The sequence below is a fragment of the Hyperolius riggenbachi genome, chromosome 1 (assembly GCF_040937935.1).
Source record: "Hyperolius riggenbachi isolate aHypRig1 chromosome 1, aHypRig1.pri, whole genome shotgun sequence".
NCBI classification, from domain to species: domain Eukaryota; kingdom Metazoa; phylum Chordata; class Amphibia; order Anura; family Hyperoliidae; genus Hyperolius; species Hyperolius riggenbachi.
In genome coordinates, this window is record NC_090646.1 from 685,881,274 (window position 1) to 685,904,417 (window position 23,144).

The 23,144-nt window shown below is 45.2% G+C and overlaps 1 protein-coding gene across 3 annotated transcripts in view; it reads right to left on the bottom strand.

The window, feature by feature from the left end:
- The window catches only part of LOC137532599 (NACHT, LRR and PYD domains-containing protein 3-like), a 738,694-nt gene that overhangs the window by 226,893 nt on the left and 488,657 nt on the right, over positions 1–23,144 (bottom strand). For all 3 annotated transcript variants that reach the window (XM_068253288.1, XM_068253297.1, XM_068253308.1), the window contains 2 exons: positions 10,829–10,993; positions 5,316–5,480 (listed from right to left, as the gene is read on the bottom strand). In XM_068253288.1, the coding sequence (XP_068109389.1) occupies positions 5,316–5,480; positions 10,829–10,993 (330 nt within the window). The remainder of the gene's footprint in view (positions 1–5,315; positions 5,481–10,828; positions 10,994–23,144) is intronic.

A 23,144-nucleotide genomic window follows, 5' to 3' on the forward strand; every position in this document is an offset into this window, starting at 1 on the left:
GCTGGGAACGTTTTGAGGGGACTCTTCTCCCATCTTCAGCCGCGCTGCCTGGTCTTTCTCTATTTGCTACCTGGGCTAAGTATTTTCCTTGCACTTTCCTACCTTCCTATGCACTTTCAATATAGGCTGCTCCTATGTGTTTATTGTTTAGCAGTCGTATTAATTACCACTTGCATTGTTCACTTATTTATGTATGAAATATGCACTTATGTGAGATCTATTTATTTGTTTATATGTGATTCACTTCCTATGTAACATACACTACTGCACTTTACTGAACCCGGGTTCAACCACTGAATGGGCTCTTTTTTGATGCCCATCAAGGTGATTAATGTGCCTCATACATATTTAGACCTATATATATATATATATATATATATATATGTACATAGAGTGTTGCACTAATATAAGTGGCATTTATTATTGCATAGACCTTTATTATTGGGCAGAATTGACTGCAGCTGAAGTTTATGGGATTATGTGGTCTGTTTTTAAGTGATTTTATCTAGTTGAATATTCATTGAATGTCTAATATATAATTATTATCTTTGTAATCATTTTCAATAAATTTTGGTATACTTTTGAGTGGTGCTGTAATGTGGGTCTTCTTTTTCTTGTACTAGATATCCTAACCCCAACCTACTAAGCTCTCCACTCTCTCCCCTATACATCTCCTCACTAATATCCAGATACCAACCCAACCGCAATCTCACATCTGCATAGCAGGAGCCTCTTTTGTCCTCCTCTAGAATTACCGCCTCACATTCACGTACTTCTCACGTACCTCACCCCTCCTCTGCAATGCCCTTCCCATAGCACATCTGTCACTCTCCAGCCTTTTAAATCTTTAAACACGCCCTCAAAACTCACTTTTTCCAACAAGCATATACTCTAACTTAGGCCATTCCCCTTCAACCACTTGAGTTTTACTTCTTACTAGATAACCTAATCACGCACTGTGCCTGCTTCAGGCCTACTGTCCCAGTCTGGCTGCTCTGTGTCCTCCAGTAATCCGTGGTACACACAAGGGGTCTCATATTTACCCATGCGCAGGCTTGCATCTCCACATTCGTCTACAAAATGGAAATTTGCTTACAAAGATCTCCTGTTACCTGACCAGGCTTGTTTCCTGACTATCCTTGATCTCCGCCTGCCCCGATCTTTGGCTTGTCTATGGATTTACGATTGTTCTCTGCCTGCCCTGATCCTTGGCCTGTTTACTGACTACATCTGGTCTCTGCCTGCCCTGACTCCTGGCTTGTTTAACGCACTACGAATTCTCGCACTACAAATCCTGAACCTTGGATAACACCTTTCTGCTCAATGCAGTGTTATCTGTTGTCCAATCCACTGTTAGAGTAACCTGGGGTGCAACCTGGTGGGCACTAGGCAGCAAAGTCCATCAACCCTTGCAGGACGCTCTGGTGAAAACCCGTGGTCGCTTAGACTCTGTGCCTTGGGGAAGCTCTCACCTCAGCGGAGAGGTCAACAGAGTACCCTGTGAAGCTAGCAGCCTGTATGTATACTGCATATCTCCCCACCTCTTGTTTCCCCTCATCCATTAGAGTGTAAGCGCACAAGGGCAGGGCTCTCTCACCCTTTTATGTCTTGGAATTTGTTGTTCATTTCATAGCTTGCACTCTGTTATACATTTTATTCATCATGTTACATCTGTCAGTGTAATCGCCAGTTCTGTATTGTGTACCAGTGTCTGTATCATTATGTACCCCTTGTTTGTTTCCCTACTTTTTACAGCGCCACTAAATATGTTGGCGCTTTATAAATCAGTAATAGTTCACCTAGACCCAGGTGCCACTGTGATAAATACAGCATTTCAGTCCCTTTCCCCGCGTATGATAGCAATGTTTTTCCAACACTATATGACTCATAGTTACATAGTTACATAGTTATTTTGGTTGAAAAAAGACATACGTCCATCGAGTTCAACCAGTACAAAGTACAACACCAGCCTGCTCCCTCACATATCCCTGTTGATCCAGAGGAAGGCGAAAAAACCCTTACAAGGCATGGTCCAATTAGCCCCTAAAGGGAAAAATTCCTTCCCGACCCCAGATGGCAATCAGATAAAATCCCTGGATCAACATCATTAGGCATTACCTAGTAATTGTAGCCATGGATGTCTTTCAACGCAAGGAAAGCATCTAAGCCCCCTTTAAATGCAGGTATAGAGTTTGCCATAACTATTTCCTGTGGCAATGCATTCCACATCTTAATCACTCTAACTGTAAAGAACCCTTTCCTAAATAAATGGCTAAAACATTTTTCCTCCATGCGCAGATCATGTCCTCTAGTCCTTTGAGAAGGCCTAGGGACAAAAAGCTCATCCGCCAAGGTATGAGCTCAATGCTCAATGCTCAAGTATGCAATTAAAGTGGACCCAAATTAAAAATACAAGATTTCAGAAATAAAATCTATTTTCTAAATTATAATAATAAATAGCAGCCTTTTTTCAGCTGCATGATTACAAATATAAAATATTTTACATTTATTGGAGGAACCCCTCCCTTCCTTTCATATTGCCGGGACAGGATCTGGCAAACTGGTGGAGTAGATGGTGTCCGGCAATGGAGGAATTGCTAATGGCTGCCCCCAGTATAACCCTAGCTATGAAAAGAGAAGGGTGAAAAGCATGCACTGAAATGCTCATAGGTTTAAAGGAGTGTTGATTTATCTTTGTATGTGTCAGAGTGGTGCAACTAAATATTTTGAATTAAAAAAATGTTTGGTTTGGGTCTCTTTTTGTAATGGTATATACTGAATTAGGTCATTGTCTCCATCCGCCAAGAAATATCCAATCTCCAATCTTCACCTCCCACCCCCTCCCAACCAGCTCTTCCTCCACCCTATCCTCCCCTCACAACCTTCACTCCTACTACCACCGAGGAAGTCAACCACCTACTGCAGACTTCCCATACCACTACTTCGCCCCTTGACCCCATCCCTTCTGATTTACTCCAGCCTCACTTCACGGAATTGGCCCCAGTCCTCACTACCCTGTTCAACCTCTCCCTATCCACAGGCACCTTCCCCTAAGACTTCAAGCAGGCCACTGTACTACCCCTGCTCAAGAAACCCTCCCTCGACCCCTCGCTACCCTCCAACTACCGTCCTATCTCCCTCCTCCCCTTTGCCTCAAAACTCCTGGAGCGTCTGGTTCACAAACGCCTGACCCAGTACCTCAATGCCAACTCAATCCTAGACCCACTGCAATCTGGATTTCGGCCTGCCCACTCAACCGAAACTGCTCTCATTAAAGTGGTCAATGACCTTGCCTTAGCTAAAGCTGAAGGTAAATACTCCATTCTCCTCCTCCTTGACCTTTCAGCAGCTTTTGACACAGTAGATCATCCCCTACTCCTCCAGTCCCTCCAGTCCTTGGGCATTCACGATCTCGCCCTGTCCTGGCTTTCATCCTACCTCTCCAAGCGCTCCTTCACGACTGCCTTCAATGAGTCCTCGTCCACCCCCAACCACCTCTCGGTGGGAGTCCCCCAAGGTTCGGTCCTTGGCCCCCTACTGTTCACCCTATACACATCCTCCATTGGCAAGGTTATCTCCTCCATGGGTTTTAACTATCATCTGTATGCAGATGACACCCAGATCTACCTCCACACCCCTGACATATCCACCACTACCATGGACAAGGTCTCCTCCTGCCTATCAGCCATCTCCTCCTGGATGTCCGCTAGGTTCCTGAAACTAAATCTAGACAAAACGGAATTTATGATCTTCCCACCCCGGCCATCCACGAACCTCCCAGATGTGCATGTCACTGTTAACCACACTACCATTCGCCCTACCTCTCAAGCCCGCTGTCTGGGTGTCACCCTGGACTCCGCACTCTCCTTCACTTCCCACATCCAAATCCTCACAAAGTCCTGCAACTTCCACCTTCGTAACATCTGTAAGATTCGCCCTTTCCTGACCTCTGCCACCACCAAACTCCTCATCCATGCCCTCATAATTTCCTGCCTTGACTACTGCAATGCCCTGCTGTCTGGTCTCTCTATGACCCGAACAGCCCCAACTGCAGTCCATCATGAATGCGGCAGCCAGAATTATCCACTGCTCCCATCGCTCCACCACGGCAGATCCCCTCCTAGAATCCCTCCACTGGCTTCCTATCCAGTCCAGAATCAAATTCAAGATACTGTGTCAGACCTACAAATCTGTCCACAAAACCTGTCCAACCTACATTTCCGATCTTACTCAGAGGTACACACCTAGCCGCTCACTCCGCTCTTCCAATGAACTTCGCCTAACCGCCCCCCGCATCACCCAGTCCCATGCACGCCTCCAGGACTTCTCAAGAGCTGCTCCAACACTATGGAACTCCCTACCTCCACCCATTAGGGCAGCCCCCTCCTTCAACATCTTCAAGAAAGCCCTCAAAACTCACCTTTTCACTCTGGCCTACTACCCCTCACAAGTGCTCTAAACCTACAGCTGAACTCTGGTCCCCTACCGTTCGTGTCCTTACCTCTCCCTCTAGATTGTAAGCCTTTGGGCAGGGTCCTCCTCCTTTTGTGTCCTACCTGATCATGCACCTCCATTACTGTGAACCCATGCTATGGATCTGAGTGAACCTAACTTGCCTAATCTCCATGCTCAATCCAGTGACTGACTAAGCATTACCTTGTACTCATACTGTGCTGTGTGATCTGGTTTTCTATTATTCCTGTATTGTCATATTGCTGTATGTCACCCCTAAATATTGTCTGTAACCTAAATTAATGTTCAGCGCTGCATAATATGTTGGCGCTTTATAAATACAATAAATAATAATAATAATAATCTCTGTCATCATGGAACCAATGACATTTATGTCACTCCACAGGCTGTATTTCCACCTGCGCTGCTGCTTAAAGCTAATGTAACCCGGGTATGTAAAAAAAAAAAAAAAGTCAGATACTCACCTAAGGAGAGGGAAGGCTCGGTCCTAATGAGCCATCCCTCTTCTCTCCCGGTGCCCTCGGTGCTGCGCTGGCTCCTCTGTTTGTATCCCCCGCCGAGGGGACTTCAGAAGTCTTCGGGAGCCGAGTCCTCCCGAAGACAGGCGGCGCACACGCGAACGCGTCATAGAGGGCGCGCACGCATGCGCAGTGTAGTGTGGCCCGTCTTCGGGAGCACTCGGGCTCCCGAAGCATCTCCGAAGTCTCCCTTCGGCCGGGAGACAGCGGTATTTGACCGCTATGGTCGAGCCAGGACAGCAGCGGGCACCGGGAGAGGAGAGGGAGTGCTCTATGTCTGCAAGACAGGAATGATATGGAAGCCATCAGGGCTGTTATACTCACAGTAATTCCTCTATCCGGCTTGTTGGTAGAGCCGCCATCAGGACAATGAACTCATCACCCCCCAGCTTGTTACCAGACAGGACCAGCTTCCTGAGAGTCTGGTTATTCCTTATCCAGGATGCCAGGTGGGGGCAGCAACTGGAGGGGAGATCATTACCCTGCAAACTGTAGGAGAAGGAAAGAATGTTACCAGAAATCTGTTAAAAAAAAATGTGATCAGTGTTGAAATTTTTTTGGTGTGCCAAGAAACCTCTTAAAAAATACACCATTTTGTGCACCTACAAATGAGGTACCATCAGGCAGCACTACTGTAGAAAATTGTCAGTCTTTATTATTTACCAATATCAAAATAAATCATAACCATAAAAACCCCTAATTATTGGTATCTTCTAATCTTCTACAAAGTTTACACATTACATTTAATGTAAGGACAAGGCAGGAATTGCAGGTAAAATTATGAACTATTCTAAAAAATGGTGGTTTCTGACCTTAAAGAGACCCTGAGGTGGTATACTGAAATCCTAATAGGACCCAGGAGGCATATCAAGTGCACGATGACATGCCTCGGGGTCATTGTACCGCTGCTGATACCCCCCCCCCCATGCACTTCCACTGAATCCTACTAATATAATAAATGGGAAAGTTCGGATGTTTGGATGTTTGTTACTCGATCACACAGCAATGGCTGAACGGATGTGAATGAAATTTGGCACACACATAGTACATTACCTGGAATAAAGTATAGGATACTTTTTATTCCCATAACCAAAAAGGGGGCGGAGACAAATACAAATTTCACTGGAAAATGTAAACTGCAGCCATTCTTACACTGTTAATGGTAGGGTTCTCAAACTTTGCACAGTTGGTCGCTGGGTGACTGGAATTAATATTCAGAAAGGTGGGTGGAGTCTAAAAAACCAATCAAATTTCACATATTGATTTTCAAGGGGAATATTTACATTGCTGCCATTCTTGCATTGTTAATGACACAAGCCTCAAACCCGGTATAGTTGATCATTGGGTGACTGGGGTTCAATTTCAGAAAGGGGGTGGAGCCACAAACAGCCAATCAGATTTGTTTCATTCCAGTGCAAATTATTGATGCCAAACACCGCAAAGCTCACAAACTTGGTGTGATGTATGATATGTAATAACTGTATTTTTTGTTTAATGTATTTTGTTCCTGCTTTGTTTGTTTGCTGTGATTGTGTTACTGGAGTCGGGTGGGGGATATACTATTGTTCTGTTGTGTGTTAGCAGACTGGCCTTGTCCTTATCACTTGATTACATTTGAGGTGTGTTTGTTGACCATCCTAATTTATTGTCTGGTAGAGAGAGAGAAACAGTCAGTTTGGTGTGAGACAGCGGGGTGAAAGCTGTATGCTACTCTGCGGATGTAACTTTGCTTACAAATGCTTCAGAATAAAGTGTTCATCATCGGATTCCATGTCTGCTCCCTGTTTATGGACAATCCTCATGTCATATCATGACATATTGGTGAGCAGTGCTGGGACAGAGCAGACTTTGGAAGACCAGAAGCATGGAGGAGATGCTGCAAGAACTCAAAATCACTACCCTTCGGAAATTATGCCGTAAGAGGGGCTTGCATCCTGATGGCCTGAAGAAACCTCAGCTTGTGGAACTTTTGATGGAGAGGATACAAGCCGCCAGTAATGCTGAGGCACTGAGTGAAAGTGGACATGTGCAGACCGATGAAGGCTTGGAGGAACAGTCTCAGGAACAGTCTCAGGAAGGTGTTGCCAGAGGTGAGGACATGCTTCACACATTGCTCAGAGTGCTGAGTGAGATGATGGCACAGAATGTGAACAGATCTCAGGGGGGAATGTTACAGCCACGTATGGACACTGTCAGACTGTATTCCTTATTCCCCACGTTTGATGAAAGTAAAGAGGAAATAGATGCCTACTTAGAAACCTTTGAACTGATATGTGAGACACATTGTATCCCAACCAGTGAGTGGCATCGCATTCTGTTGGGAAAGCTGACTGGCCGGGCCAGTGACACTTTTAAATCGCTCCCTCTGGCACAACGAATGAACTTTACTGAATTGAAGCGGGCATTGCTGGCTCGGTATGCCAAAACTCCTGAGACATACAGACAGTCTTTCCGATCACTGTGTAAGACCTCACAAACCTCTTTTACTGAGTTCGGAGTGAAGCTGCATCATGTATTTAATCAGTGGATTCAGGGCAGTGGTGTCAGGACTTTGGAAGACTTAAAAGAACTGTGTTTGCTGGAACAATTCCTGAGCTGCTGTCCTCCAGAGCTGAAAATGTGGGTATTGGATCGGAACCCTCCAACAATGAGGGAGGCTGCAAAGCTGGCCGATCAGTTTGTGGAGAACCGGTCCCAGGTGTGTCATCTTCCAGAGGATTTGTGTGTCTGTGTAGAGCCCAGACCACCCCATCCAGAGAGGAGTTATGCCACTTCAGCAGTTACAAAGAACAAGGTGAGGAAGCCCTGTTTTGGCTGTGGGTCGACTGAGCACCTGGTAGCAGCATGCCCACATGTCATCAGAGACAATGGAACTGCTCAGTTTCCTCAGCCCACTGATGGTAGATATGTGGCAACTAACTCCTCAGGCATTGCCCCACTCTTAAGAACAGTAGCGGAAAAAGACAATGCCAGAGGGATTAATTATGTTTGTCTGTCAAATAATATCTTGACCAGTGACTCATCTGACTGTGCCCAGTCCCATGGAGCTTGCAGGACAAATTCCAAGGTGTACATTGGACACTTGGGAAGCCAAATCAGCAAGTGGGAGTTGAGGCGAGTGTTTTGCCACTATGGACCTGTGCGCCATATCTGGGTCTCCAGGAGTCCACCTGGATTTGGCTTTGTGGAGTTTGAGAATCCAGAAGATGCAGCAAGTGCTGTATTCGAATTGAATGGACAAATTGTATGTGGACATCGAGTCAAAGTTGAACTGGCATATACAAAAGCGAGAACAATTAATTATGAACTCCCACCTAGGTTGAGACGGAGCAGGTGGACAGATTTGCAACGTGCCTGTACCTCAGTCTCACCCAACTAATGGGATCACCTGGGGGTCCAGGAATGTAAGGGGGGAGGAATGTGATGTATGATATGTAATAACTGTATTTTTTGTTTAATGTATTTTGTTCCTGCCTTGTTTGTTTGCTGTGATTGTGTTACTGGAGTCGGGTGGGGGATATACTATTGTTCTGTTGTGTGTTAGCAGACTGGCCTTGTCCTTATCACTTGATTACATTTGAGGTGTGTTTGTTGACCATCCTAATTTATTGTCTGGTAGAGAGAGAGAGAAACAGTCAGTTTGGTGTGAGACAGCTGGGTGAAAGCTGTATGCTACTCTGCGGATGTAACTTTGCTTACAAATGCTTCAGAATAAAGTGTTCATCATCGGATTCCATGTCTGCTCACTGTTTATGGACAATCCTCATGTCATATCATGACACTTGGTAATTGAGTAATTGATTAATTGTGTGTTAGGGTTAGGAAAGTGGGCACAGCCAACACCAGCCAAATACATAAGCGGGCAACGCCGGGTCATAAGTGGGCGGAGACAAATACAAATTTTACTGGGAAAATGTAAACAGCAGCCATTCTTACACTGTTAATGGTAGGGTTCTCAAACTTTGCACAGTTGGTTACTGGGTGACTGGGGTTAATATTCAGAAAAGTGGGTGGAGCCTACAAAAGGCAATCAAAAATTACCTATTGATTTTTCAGGGGAATATTTCATTACTGCCATTTTTGCACTGTTAATGGCACAAGCCTCAAACCTGGTACAGTTGATCACTGGGTGACTGGGGTTTAAATTTATAAAAGGGGTGGAGCCACAAACAGCCAATCTGATTTGTTTCATTTTAATGCAGGTTATTGATGCCAAAGAACGCAAAGCTCACAAACTTGGTCATTGAGTAATTGAGTAATTGTGTGTTAGGGTTAGGCAAAGTGGGCGCAGCCAACACCTGCAAAATACATAATCGGGCAATGCCGGGTCATCAGTAGGCGGAGACAAATGCAAATTTCACTGAGAGAATGTAAACTGCAGCAATTCTACACTTTTAATGTTAGGGTTCTCAAACTTTGCGCAATTGGTCACTGGGTGACTGGGATTAATATTCAAAGAAGTGGGTGGAGCCTACAAAAGCCAATCAAAATTCACCTATTGATTTTAAAGGGGAATAGGTAATTGCTACCATTCTTGCACTGTTAATGGCTCAAGCCTTAAACTTGGTACAGTTGGTCATTGGGTGACTGGGGTTCAAATTCAGACATAGGGGTGGAGCCACAAACAGACAATCAGATTTGTTTAATCTCAATGCAAATCATTGATGCCAAAGACCGCAAAGCTCACAAACTTGGTTATTGAGTAATTGTGTGTTAGGGTTACAATAGTAGGCGGAGCCAACACCAGCCAAATACATACCTGAACAATGTTAGGAAATAAGTGGGTGGAGTAAAATACAAATTTCATTGCGCAAATGTAAACTGCAGCCATTCTTACACTGTTAATGTTAGGGTTCTCAAACTTTGCACAGTTGGTCAGTGGGTGACTGGGATTAATATTCAGAAAAGTGGGTGGAGCCTATAAAAGCCAATCAAAATCCACCTATTGATTTTTAAGGGGAATATTTAATTGCTGCCATTCTTGCACTGTTAATCACCTGTACCTGGTACAGTTGGCCATTGGGTGATTGGGGTTCAAATTCAGAAAAGGGGTGGAGCCACATCCAATCAGATTCATTTTATTTCATTGCAAATTATTGATGCCAAAGACCGCAAGGCTCACATACTTGGTCATTAAGTAATTGTGTGTTAGGGTTAGGAAAAGTGGGCAGAGCCAACACTAGCCAAATACATACCCGGGCAATGCCGGGCGTCCAGCTAGTTTGAAAATATATGTCTCACTAACTGTCTTGGGAAGGGATTCATTTCAATGATACATGCTCTACTGAACTCTCAGGCAGCAGTTATGTACCCTCGCCACAGCTCTGATCATCGCTGATGGCCCGGGGGTTCCCTCCGGTGTAGGATGTCCACTGCGCCTGCGCAAGCGGCTCTCTGAGTCACACTGACATCATCTGGACTGTACTGTGCAGGCTCAGTGAGCCACACAGTGGAAGGCAGCAAGATGGAGGAAGATGCCGACCTAGCGAGGTCACTGGAGAGGACCAGGAGCCAATGGAGCTGCGGCAAGGGCACAGGTCGGTTGCCGGGGGGTGGAGGAAGGCCGAGTCCTCCCGAAGACAGGCGGCGCACACGCGAACGCGTCATAAAGGGCGCGCACGCATGCGCAGTGTAGTGTGGCCCGTCTTCGGGAGCACTCGGGCTCCCGAAGCATCTTCGAAGTCTCCCTTCGGCCGGGAGACAGCGGTATTTGACCGAAACGGTCGAATACCGCTACGGTCGAGCCAGGACAGCAGCGGGCACCGGGAGAGGAGAGGGAGTGCTCTATGTCTGCAAGACAGGAATGATATGGAAGCCATCAGGGCTGTTATACTCACAGTAATTCCTCTATCCGGCTTGTTGGTAGAGCCGCCATCATGACAATGAACTCATCACCCCCCAGCTTGTTACCAGACAGGTCCAGCTTCCTGAGAGTCTGGTTATTCCTTATCCAGGATGCCAGGTGGGGGCAGCAACTGGAGGGGAGATCATTACCCTGCAAACTGTAGGAGAAGGAAAGAATGTTACCAGAAATCTGTTAAAAAAAAATGTGATCAGTGTTGAAAATTTTTTGGTGTGCCAAGAAACCTCTTAAAAAATACACCATTTTGTGCACCTACAAATGAGGTACCATCAGGCAGCACTACTGTAGAAAATTGTCAGTCTTTATTATTTACCAATATCAAAATAAATCATAACCATAAAAACCCCTAATTATTGGTATCTTCTAATCTTCTACAAAGTTTACACATTACATTTAATGTAAGGACAAGGCAGGAATTGCAGGTAAAATTCTGAACTATTCTAAAAAAATGGTGGTTTCTGACCTTAAAGAGGATCTGTAACATAAAAAGATCCCCTGGGGGGTACTCACCTCGGGTGGGGGAAGCCTCCGGATCCTAATGAGGCTTCCCACGCCGTCCTCCATCCGTCAGGGGTCTCGCTGCAGCCCTCCGTGGAGTCCGGGCAGCGGTGACGTCATTATTTACCTTCCTGGCTCCAGCGCAGGCGCTCTGACGGCTGTCGGCTCCGAACTACACGGAAATACCCGATCGCCGTCGGGTCTGCTCTACTGCGCAGGCGCAAGTTTCCGGCGCCTGCGCAGTAGAGCGGACCCGACTGAGATCGGGTATTTCCGTGTAGTTCGGAACGGAAAGCCTCCACAGCGCCCCCCGCTGGAGCCAGCAAAGGTAAATATTAAACTAACAGTCGGCACAGTCGCCGGCTGTTCGGAGGGCTGCGGAGAGACCCCCGTGGGACAGAGGACGGCGTGGGAAGCCTCATTAGGATCCGGAGGCTTCCCCCACCCGAGGTGAGTACCCCCCAGGGGATCTTTTTAATGTTACAGAGTCTCTTTAAAGAGACCCTAAGTTAGTATACTGAAATCCTAATAGGACCCAGGAGGCATATCAAGTGCACGATGACATGCCTCGGGGTCATTGTACCGCTGCTGATAAACCCCCCCCCCATGCACTTCCACTGAATCCTACTAATATAATAAATGGGAAAGTTCGGATGTTTGTTACTCGATCACGCAAAAATTGCTGAACGGATGTGAATGAAATTTGGCACACACATAGTACATTACCTGGAATAAAGTATAGGATACTTTTTATTCCCATAACCAAAAAGGGGGCGGAGATTAATACAAATCTCACTGGAAAATGTAACAGCAGCCATTATTACACTGTTAATAGTAGGGTTCTCAAACTTTGCACAGTTGGTTACTGGGTGAATGGGGTTAATATTCAGAAAAGTGGGTGGAGTCTACAAAAGGCAATCATAAATTACCTATTGATTTTCAAGGGGAATATTTACATTGCTGCCATTCTTGCACTGTTAATGGCACAAGCCTCAAACCTGGTACAGTTGATCATTGCGTGACTGGGGTTTAAATTTATATAAGGGGGTGGAGCCCCAAACAGCCAATATGATTTGTTTCATTTTAATGCAGGTTATTGATGCCAATGACCGCAAAGCTCACAAACTTGGTCATTGAGTAATTGTGTGTTAGGGTTAGGAAAAGTGCGGCAATGCTGGGTCATCAGTAGGCGGAGACAAATACAAATTTCACTGAGAAAATGTAAACTGCAGCAATTCTTACACTATTAATGGTAGGTTTCTCAAACTTTGCACAATTGGTCACTGGGTGACTGGGATTAATATTCAAAGAAGTGGGTGGAGCCTACAAAAGCCAATCAAAATCCACCTATTGATTTTCAAGGGGAATATGTAATTGCTACCATTCTTGCACTGTTAATGGCACAAGCCTTAAACCTGGTACAGTTGGTCATTGGGTGACTGGGGTTCAAATTCAGACATAGGGGTGGAGCCACAAACAGCCAATCAGATTTGTTTAATCTCAAATTATTGATGCCAAAGACCGCAAAGCTCACAAACTTGGTTATTGAGTAATTGTGTGTTAGGGTTACAATAGTAGGCGGAGCCAACACCAGCCAAATACATACCCGAACAATGTTAGGAAATAAGTGGGTGGAGTAAAATACAAATTTCATTGCGCAAATGTAAACTGCAGCCATTCTTACACTGTTAATGTTAGGGTTCTCAAACTTTGCACAGTTGGTCAGTGGGTGACTGGGATTAATATTCAGAAAAGTGGGTGGGGCCTATAAAAGCCAATCAAAATCCACCTATTGATTTTTAAGGGGAATATTTAATTGCTGCCATTCTTGCACTGTTAATCACCTGTACCTGGTACAGTTGGCCATTGGGTGATTATGGTTCAAATTCAGAAAAGGGGTGGAGCCACATCCAATCAGATTAATTTTATTTCATTGCAAAATATTGATGCCAAAGACCGCAAGGCTCACATACTTGGTCATTAAGTAATTGTGTGTTAGGGTTAGGAAAAGTGGGCAGAGCCAACACTAGCCAAATACATACCCGGGCAATGCCGGGCGTCCAGCTAGTTTGAAAATATATGTCTCACTAACTGTCTTGGGAAGGGATTCATTTCAATGATACATGCTCTACTGAACTCTCAGGCAGCAGTTATGTACCCTCGCCGCAGCTCTGATCATCGCTGATGGCCCGGGGGTTCCCTCCGGTGTAGGATGTCCACTGCGCCTGCGCAAGCGGCTCTCTGAGTCACACTGACATTATCTGGACTGTACTGTGCAGGCTCAGTGAGCCACACAGTGGAAGGCAGCAAGATGGAGGAAGATGCCGACCTAGCGAGGTCACTGGAGAGGACCAGGAGCCAATGGAGCTGCGGCAAGGGCACAGGTCGGTTGCCGGGGGCTGGAGGAAGGTAAGTGGATTTTTTTTCTCCTTGGACCACTTCTTTAACCACTTCCCGACCGCCGTATTGACAATTGGCGGCCGGGAAGTGGACCCCGCAAGGACTGTCGTATTGACAAATGGCGGCGGTCCTTGTAGGGGCATGGGCGGAGCGATCGCGTCATCCGTGACGCGATCCTCCGCCGGCGCCCGTCTCCGCTCACCCGCTGCAACATCCCGCCGGCCATACGGAAGCGCCGGCGGGATGTTAACCCGACGATCGCCGCATACAAAGTGTATAATACACTTTGTAATGTTTACAAAGTGTATTATACAGGCTGCCTCCTGCCCTGGTGGTCCCAGTGTCCGAGGGACCACCAGGGCAGGCTGCAGCCACCCTATGTCGCACCCAAGCACACTGATTTCTCCCCCCCTGCCCCAGATCGCCCACAGCACCCCTCAGACCACCCCCTGCCCACCCCCCAGACCCCTGTTTGCATCCAATCACCTCCCTAATCACCCATCAATCACTCCCTGTCACTATCTGTCAACGCTATTTTTTTTTACCCCCCCCCCCCCCCTGATCACCCCCCCACCCCTCAGATTCTCCCCAGACCCCCCCCCCGTGTGCTGTATGCATCTATCCCCCCTGATCACCTGTCAATCACCTGTCAATCACCCATCAATCACCCCCTGTCATTGCCACCCATCAATCAGCCCCTTACCTACCCCTTGCGGGCAATCTGATCACCCACCCACACCAATAGATCGCCCGCAGATCCGACATCAGATCACCACCCAAGCGCAGTGTTTACATCTATTCTCTCCTCTAAACACCCACTAATTACCCATCAATCACCCCCTATCACCACCTGTCACTGCTACCCATCAGATCAGACCCTAATCTGCCCCTTGCGGGCACCCAATCACCCGCCTACGTGCTCAGATTGCCCTCAGACCACCCCTTATCAATTCGCCAGGGCATTATTTACATCTGTCCTTCCCTGTAATAACCCACTGATCACCCATCAATCACCCCCTGTCACTGCCACCCATCAATCACCCCCTGTCACTGCCACCCATCAATCAGCCCCTAACCTGCCCCTTGCGGGCAATCTGATCACCCACCCACACCAATAGATTGCCCGCAGATCCAACATCAGATCACCTCCCAAGTGCAGTGTTTACATCTGTTCTCTCCTCCAAACACCCACTAATTACCCATCAATCACCCCCTGTCACTGCTACCCATCAGATTAGACCCCTATCTGCCCCTAGGGCACTCACCCACCTGCCCATACCCTCAGAACGCCCTCAGACCCCAGCCCTGATCACCTCGCCAGTGCATTGCTTGCATCTATTCCCCCCTCTAATCACACCTTGAGACACCCATCAATCACCTCCTGTCACCCGCTAGCACACCTACCCATCAGATCAGGCCCTAATTTGCCCCGTGTGGGCTCCTGATCACTCGGCCAAACCCTCAGATCCCCCTCAGACCCCCTTCCGATCACCTCCCCAGTGCATTGATTGCATCTATTTTCCCCTCTAACCACCCCCTGAGACACCCATCAATCACCTCCTGTCACCCCTTAGCACTCCTATCCATCAGATCAGGCCCAATACAACCTGCTATCTAAAAGGCCACCCTGCTTATGACCGGTTCCACAAAATTCGCCCCCTCATAGACCACCTGTCATCAAAATTTTCAGATGCTTATACCCCTGAACAGTCATTTTGAGACATTTGGTTTCCAGACTACTCACGGTTTTGGGCCCGTAAAATGCCAGGGCGGTATAGGAACCCCACAAACTGACCTCATTTTAGAAAAAAGACACCCCAATGTATTCTGTTAGGTGTATGACGAGTTCATAGAAGATTTTATTTTTTGTCAAAAGTTAGCGGAAATTGATTTTTGTTTTTTTTTACAAAGTGTCATTTTTCACTAACTTGTGAGGAGTAATCTAGAAAACAAATGCCTCAAAATGACCTGTGATTAGGACGTTGGGCCCCTTAGCGCACCCAGGCTGTAAAAAAGTGCCACACATGTGGTATCGCCGTACTCAGGAGAAGTAGTATAATGTGTTTTGGGGTGTATTTTTACACATACCCATGCTGAGTGGGAGAAAGATCTCTGTAAATGGACAATTGTGTGTAAAAAAAATAAAAAAATTGTCATTTACAGAGGTATTTCTCCCACCCAGCATCGGTATGTGTAAAAATACACCCCAAAACACATTATACTACTTCTCCTGAGTACGGCAATACCACATGTGTGGCACTTTTTTGCAGCCTAACTGCGCTAAGGGGCCCAAAGTCCAATGAGCACCTTTAGGCTTTACAGGGGTGCTTACAAATTAGCACCCCCAAAATGCGAGGACAGTAAACACACCCCACAAATGACCCCATTTTGGAAAGTAGACACTTCAAGGTATTCAGAGAGGGGCATGGTGAGTCCGTGGCAGATTTCATTTTTTTTTTTCGCAAGTTAGAAGAAATGGAAACTTTTTTTTTTGTCACGAAGTGTCATTTTCCGCTTACTTGTGACAAAAATTAATATCTTCTATGAACTCACTATGCCTCTCAGTGAATACTTTGGGATGTCTTCCTTCCAAAATGGGGTCATTTGGGGGGTATTTATACTATCCTGGAATTCTAGCCCCTCATGAAACATGTCAGGTGGTCAGAAAAGTTATAGATGCTTGAAAATGGGAAAATTCACTTTTTGCACCATAGTTTGTAAACGTTATAACTTTTACCCAAACCAATAAATATACACTGAATGGGTTTTTTTTAATCAAAAACATGTTTGCACACATTTTTCGGTCTGCATGTATATAGAAATTTTACTTTATTTGAAAAATGTCAGCACAGAAAGTTAAAAAAATCATTTTTTTGCCAAAATTCATGTCTTTTTTGATGAATATAATAAAAAGTAAAAATCGCAGGAGCAATCAAATAGCACCAAAAGAAAGCTTTATTAGTGACAAGAAAAGGAGCCAAAATTCATTTAGGTGGTAGGTTGTATGAGCGAGCAATAAACCGTGAAAGCTGCAGTGGTCTGAATGGAAAAAAAGTGGCCGGTCCTTAAGGGGGGTAAAGCCCACGGTCCTCAAGTGGTTAAAGTGAACCGAGCACCTTTTTTTCACTCAGGACATTTCTATAGCACATGAAAAATGTATGCCGACTATCTGTTTCATTATTAAAAGAAACTTTAATTTTACCTTGTATTTTACATTCAAAGTTGTTAAATTGGCCTGTTTGAGCAGACCTGCCGACCGTCCCCATCCGCAGAAAGTTCAGTAACCTCTAATTGTTTTATTGCGCTAATTACCATGGCTTTGAAAACACACTCCTAATTATTCACCCTCTTTGCTGATGAAAGGCATGGTTTACCTCTTGGTAATTAGCGCAATAAAACAATTAGAGGTTACTGAACTTTCTGCGGATGGGGACGGTCGGCAGGTCTGCTCAAACAGGCCAATTTAACAACTTCGAATGTAAAATACAAGGTAAAATTAAAGTTTATTTTAATAATGAAATAGATAGTCGGCATACATTTTTCATGTGCTATAGAAATGTCCTGAGTGAAAAAAAGGTGCTCGGTTCACTTTAAGGTGTTGTGTAGGACATACCATACTAGCCACAGAATAAAAGCCAGAGGAGACCTAATCCACAGATAGGGTTGCCCAACAGTTGCTAGATTTTGGAGCATTATAAACAGGAAAATCAACCAAACTTTAAATGCTAATATTACTATGGAACCTTGGGTATCGGTACTGGGCAAGCCCAACAATACAGTATTAACATTGCTGAATACAAGTAAATGCAATGTGGTCCAGTATTAGTCATAGAGAGAATCCAGAGACATAACAGCAAACGTTGTTTAGGTGATGCCTGTAATGACTAACTGTACAAGATTTACTGTATTTGCAAGCTTTCAAACCTTTAAGTTTCTTCTTCAGCCATGTTTCAGAACTGGATCAGAACCATACAAAGCACTAAGTCAATATCTCTATAGGGAACTTGTCCCACTACAAGCCAAACCAAGCAGAACTCTCTGTCTTGTCAAAAGGACTTTCATATTGTCCTGCAAAGCCCCTGGATAGGACGGAATTATGCTGCGGCACAGAGGAGTTCTTCAGAAGAATGCAGCTAAAGGAATTTTTTTCACAACAAACTGGATGCTGTGGAATCTATGGACCTAACACTACCAAGCCAAAATACACCATACATGAACTACACCAAACCAAAGGAAGAGTCACGGTGGACTCCACCAGCAGGTATTAACCGTGCATTGGAAAAATACATTGACGGCTTTAGCAAGAGGGTGAAAAACACCATTCTGAAAGAACAGCGACCAGAAAGACAGAACCTGACCACTCAGGAAAAGGAGGCGAAAACCCCCCCTGAAAAACAACAAAGATGTCATCATAAAACCAGCGGACAAGGGAGGTGCTATTGTACTATTAAACACCATGGATTACATTAAAGAGGCAGAAAGACAACTGATAAACACCAGCCACTATAAACAGCTGAACCAGGATCCCACCTCTGAGTACAAAAGACAACTGATGCTGGGAATACACCATGAGATTTTTTGGCAGATAGATGGTTGGATAGATAATTTCCAACATGTCCGATCTGAATATCAATTGTTTTTCTGATCGATTTCTTATAGAGGTGAAATCGATCAGAAAAACGATCCGACGGGAAATCTGCTGAGAAGTTTCATAGGGCTTGATTCACAAAAGGGTGCTAACACAGTTAGCACGTCTAAAAGCTTTGCATGTGCAAACTAAGGTGCTAAGTAGTTTGCACGGGCAAAGCTGTTACTGCTCGCGCGCCATTTGGTGCGTGTGAAACGTCCCACCGTCCAAGTGCAAAATAGCTTATAAGGCTATTTTGCACACAGACGGTACGATGTTTCGCGTGCACCGGTGCCCAAAATTAACGCGTGCATCGCTAAACTTTGCACGCATATTAGCGCGTGCAAAGTGCCTTTGCACATGCTAAGGGGCTGTTCACTGCCGTGCTAACACTTCGCACCCTTTTGTTAATCAAGAAAATAGTGTACTGTATTCCCAGCATGAAGGGTTAGATGCCACATTGGGGGGGTCTGCTAATCGGTGGGTCACAGCTTTTGGCCCACTGATTTTTAATTTCGCAAAAGGTGGATCAGCGCAACACCAGGCCGCCTCCGAATGGCCTCCATCAGAGATGCGCTGAGCCCCCCCCAGAAACTACAAACGCACCTTGTGGTAGACAGGTCACGTGTATGCTCGGTGTGTATTCGACTTCACAAGTGGGGCTTGCACTCTTTTGCAGGTGGGCACTAGTCTGTTTTTAAGTAGCGCTGCTCATTTCCTTGCTATGTACTAATTTAATTCGTTTTTGGTCAGCTGCTCCTACTTAACAGCCATGCTTTTAGTGTATATGCAGAGCTTCTGTTTGGGTTCAAGGTGCGTTTGTAGTTCCTGGGGGGGCTCAGCGCATCTCTGATGGAGGCCATTCGGAGGCGGCCTGGTGTTGCGCTGATCCACCTTTTTGCGCAATTTTCAATTTTATTTGATTAGCTGCACCCAGGCTATGCATATACATAGGTTAGGATTTAGTTAGTGTTAGGCCCCTCCCATGGAGGATTGACTTCTTCGCAGTGGGAGGGACGAGTACTTAATAGGTTGCATGCAAGCTGTTAATGGAAACCAACATCCTCCTCTAGTGGTAGACAGGTCATGTGTATGCTCGGTGTGTATTCGACCCCACAAGTGGGGCTTGCACTCTTTTGCAGGTAGGCACTAGTCTGTTTTTAAGTAGCGCTGCTCATTTTCCTTGCTATGTACCACTGATTTTTAGGCCAAACGTGCAGGAGCCGGCTTATGTGCATATATACAGTATATATATTTTTTGCATTGTAGTGTGTGTGTGGCAGGCACTGGCATCCAGCCTTAGCACACAGGAGGACACAGTCACACAAAGGCAGCACACAGCAGCAGTGTGACAGCAGCTGTGTGTGGTGGTGGGCGGCATGGGGAGGGGGGAATGGGGTATGGGTTGGCACCATGGAGGGAGCCTCAAGTGCTACATTGGTACATTAACTAAAGTGAATAATTGTTAATGAATCCCATAAAAATGATGCATCTACATTGATTATCTATAACCATTGTGTTGGTGAGTACCTCTAAATCCTAGATCAGGGCAACTCCTTCTTTGGATGTGTTTAAGGCCCCGTTCACATCTAGCGCATTTTTATGTGCTTTTCCAGCAGCGCACACAATGAACGTTGCGCATTGTATTTATTTTTCAATAGACCTCACTTACAGTAGGTAATAGGAATCTGTCAGAAGCGACAGGTTTTGGACTAGTCCATCTCTTTATAGGGGATTCTCAGCAAGGCTTTTATTCTTTATACAGATATTCCCTAAAAATGATTTAAACAGCTTCCCTGCTCGTTGCACAGTTTTTTGGCAGTTGGACGCAGCAACTGTCATTCACTAAGTGCTTTTGAAAATAATTAAATCCCAGGGAATCCCCTATTAGAAGATGGACTAGTCCAAAACCTGTCGCTTCTGTCAGATTTCTACTATCTACTGTAAGCAACAGCAACATAGGAGAAAAGTGATTTATGGCGTATTTTACTGTGAAAAAAAAACGTACTTCTTATTTGAATTTGTTTGCACATATTTTACATTTTACAATTTCACCATAATGCCCCTTTAAAGACCACCTGCATTTCTTGACACCAGTTCTGGAATCTCGTCTGTGAGTATATATTTTAATCTCTCACTGTTCTCTTGTGTCGTCTTTCACCTGTGCTAGCCATCAACGTACAGTATACCACAAACTAACCAATGTTGTTCACAGTAATGTAACGGCAGTTGAGTAGACTTTAAGGTGCACATACATAAGGAGATTATGGGTAGATTATGGTTTAGATTTGAATTATAGGTAGATTATGGGTAGATTTCGAGCAAGAGTACAATGTATCTCTTAAAGGGAACCTAAACTGAGAAGGATATGGATTTTTCCTTTTTAAATAATACCAGTTGCCTGACTCTCCTGCTGATCCTGTGTCTCTAATACTTTTAGCCACAGCCCCTGAACAAGCATGCAGATCAGGTGCTCTGACTGAAGTCAGACTGGATTAGCTGCATGCTTGTTTCAGGTGTGTGATTCAGCCAATACTGCAGCCAAAGAGATCAGCAGGACTGCCAGGCAACTGGTATTGTTTAAAAGGAAACATCCATATCCCTCTCAGTTAAGTTTGAATCTGATTACAGATACATTTGTCTTTTGCTGGAAACTGCCTAAATACTGTAGTTCATTTCCCATCCGATTTAAAACGTATGAAATCTTCAGGGAATCGGATAAGTCCGCCGCTTCCACAATCTTGCTGCCTCCCTAATGTATAAATGTGCCCCCATTGTGTGCATTTATACAGTACCCGTCCTTTGACAGCCTCCACGTAGTGTCCGTCCTCCTGGTGGTTCCTCCGCTTACACGTTGGCGCCGGCATGTAGCGTCACATATATAACACTATGCGCCTGCAGCGCCACAAGACTGTATACAGAAAAGCCATCCGTAGTATGAACGGAGGGACACCATATGCATAAATACACACAAACGGGTGGGGCATATTTATACATTACGGGACAGTAGAGAGGTTTTGCCGTTTTGTCACTCATTTTGCAATTAGGCCCTGTAGTTCCGCTCACTGGATCAATCAATTTTAGTCCAAAATCTTGAATCGGGTGAGATCGAGTAACATCACCAATTTCGGTCTGAACAAGAAGTTTACAGTTCTTGTTTTTTTTGTTCAGTTGGTAACGTTACTTTACCCATCTCCATAACCAGCTGTCTATGCCTACTTTCTAGAAAACTGCAAAGATAAGAATGTGTAGTCTGACATATTTTCCATAAAATAGCTACACCAGTTAAAGTGGAATGGAAAGGTCTTTTTTGAAAAATAGCTTCATTTACCTGGGGCTTGTGCCAGCCCCCTGCAGGTGACCTGTACCTGCAACGTGACATACTGATCTTCCATTCTGATGTAGCAGATCACTTTCACTTTAAGCAGTAGGTGTTCACTGCATCTGCACAGCTCACGGTTCGCGCATCCTTGTTCATACTCCTGTTGCCGGGTGAGTACTACACATGCGCTGTACAGATTTTCCTGTACTGCGTTCTTTGCAGGATGCTTCTGGCCTCAGGAGCACGTACGAGGCAACGTGGACTGGGTGTAGTGGAGGCCAACTTACAAGTCAGCTTCAATTATGAGAAGAAGAGTAAGCCGCGGCGTGGGAAAGGAGGGTTGGTTCTTCATGCCAAAGGCACAGGTCGGCTTCAGGGGGCTGGCAGAAGCCACAGGTAAGTAAAACTCTTATTTTTTAAAGATCTATTAGTTCCACTTTAACTGGTAAAAATGGTATTATGAAAAATTGGTTCTTAAACCTATGATCATTTTGCAACAATATCATAGTTCAACATGGATCATAGGGTCAAGAGGGAAATAATTCAACTCAAGACTGGCTCAGGGAGCACAGCATCATACAGACCCCAATGGAGAGGGAAGGTTAGGCGATACCATCGTAAACTTTATTCTATGTTATGGAGGTGGTTATTAAGATTATGCCTGATATTTATATCAACACTGCACTAAGATTCATATATATATATACAGTACAGACCAAAAGTTTGGACGCACTTTCTAATTCAAAGAGTTTTCTTTATTTTCATGACTATGAACATTGTAGATTCACACTGAAGGCATCCAAACTATGAATGAACACATGTGGCAGTATAATACATAACCAAAAAGTGTGACACAGCTGAGAATATGTCATATTCTAGGATCTTCAAAGTAGCCACCTTTTGCTTTGATTACTGCTTTGCACACTCTTGGCATTCTCTTGATGAGCTCCAAGAGGTAGTCACCTGAAATGGTCTTCCAACAGTCTTGAAGGAGTTCCCAGAGATGCTTAGCACTTGTTGGCCCTTTTACCTTCACTCTGCGGTCCAGCTCACCCCAAACCATCTCGATTAGGTTCAGGTCTGGTACTGTGGAGGCCAGGTCACCTGGCGCAGGACCCCATCACTCTCCTTCCTGGTCAAATAGCCCTTACACAGCCTGGAGGTGTGTTTGGGGTCATTGTCCTGTTGAAAAATAAATGATGGTCTTACTAAACGCAAACCAGATGGAATAGCATGCCACTGCAAGATGCTGTGGTAGCAATGCTGGTTCAGCATACCTTCAATTTTGAATAAATCCCCAACAGTGTCACCAGCAAAGCACCCCCACACTATCACACCTCCCCCTCCATGCTTCACGGTGGGAACCAGGCATGTAGAGACCATCCGTTCACCTTTTCTGTGTCACACAAAGACACGGTGGTTGGAACCAAAGATTTCAAATTT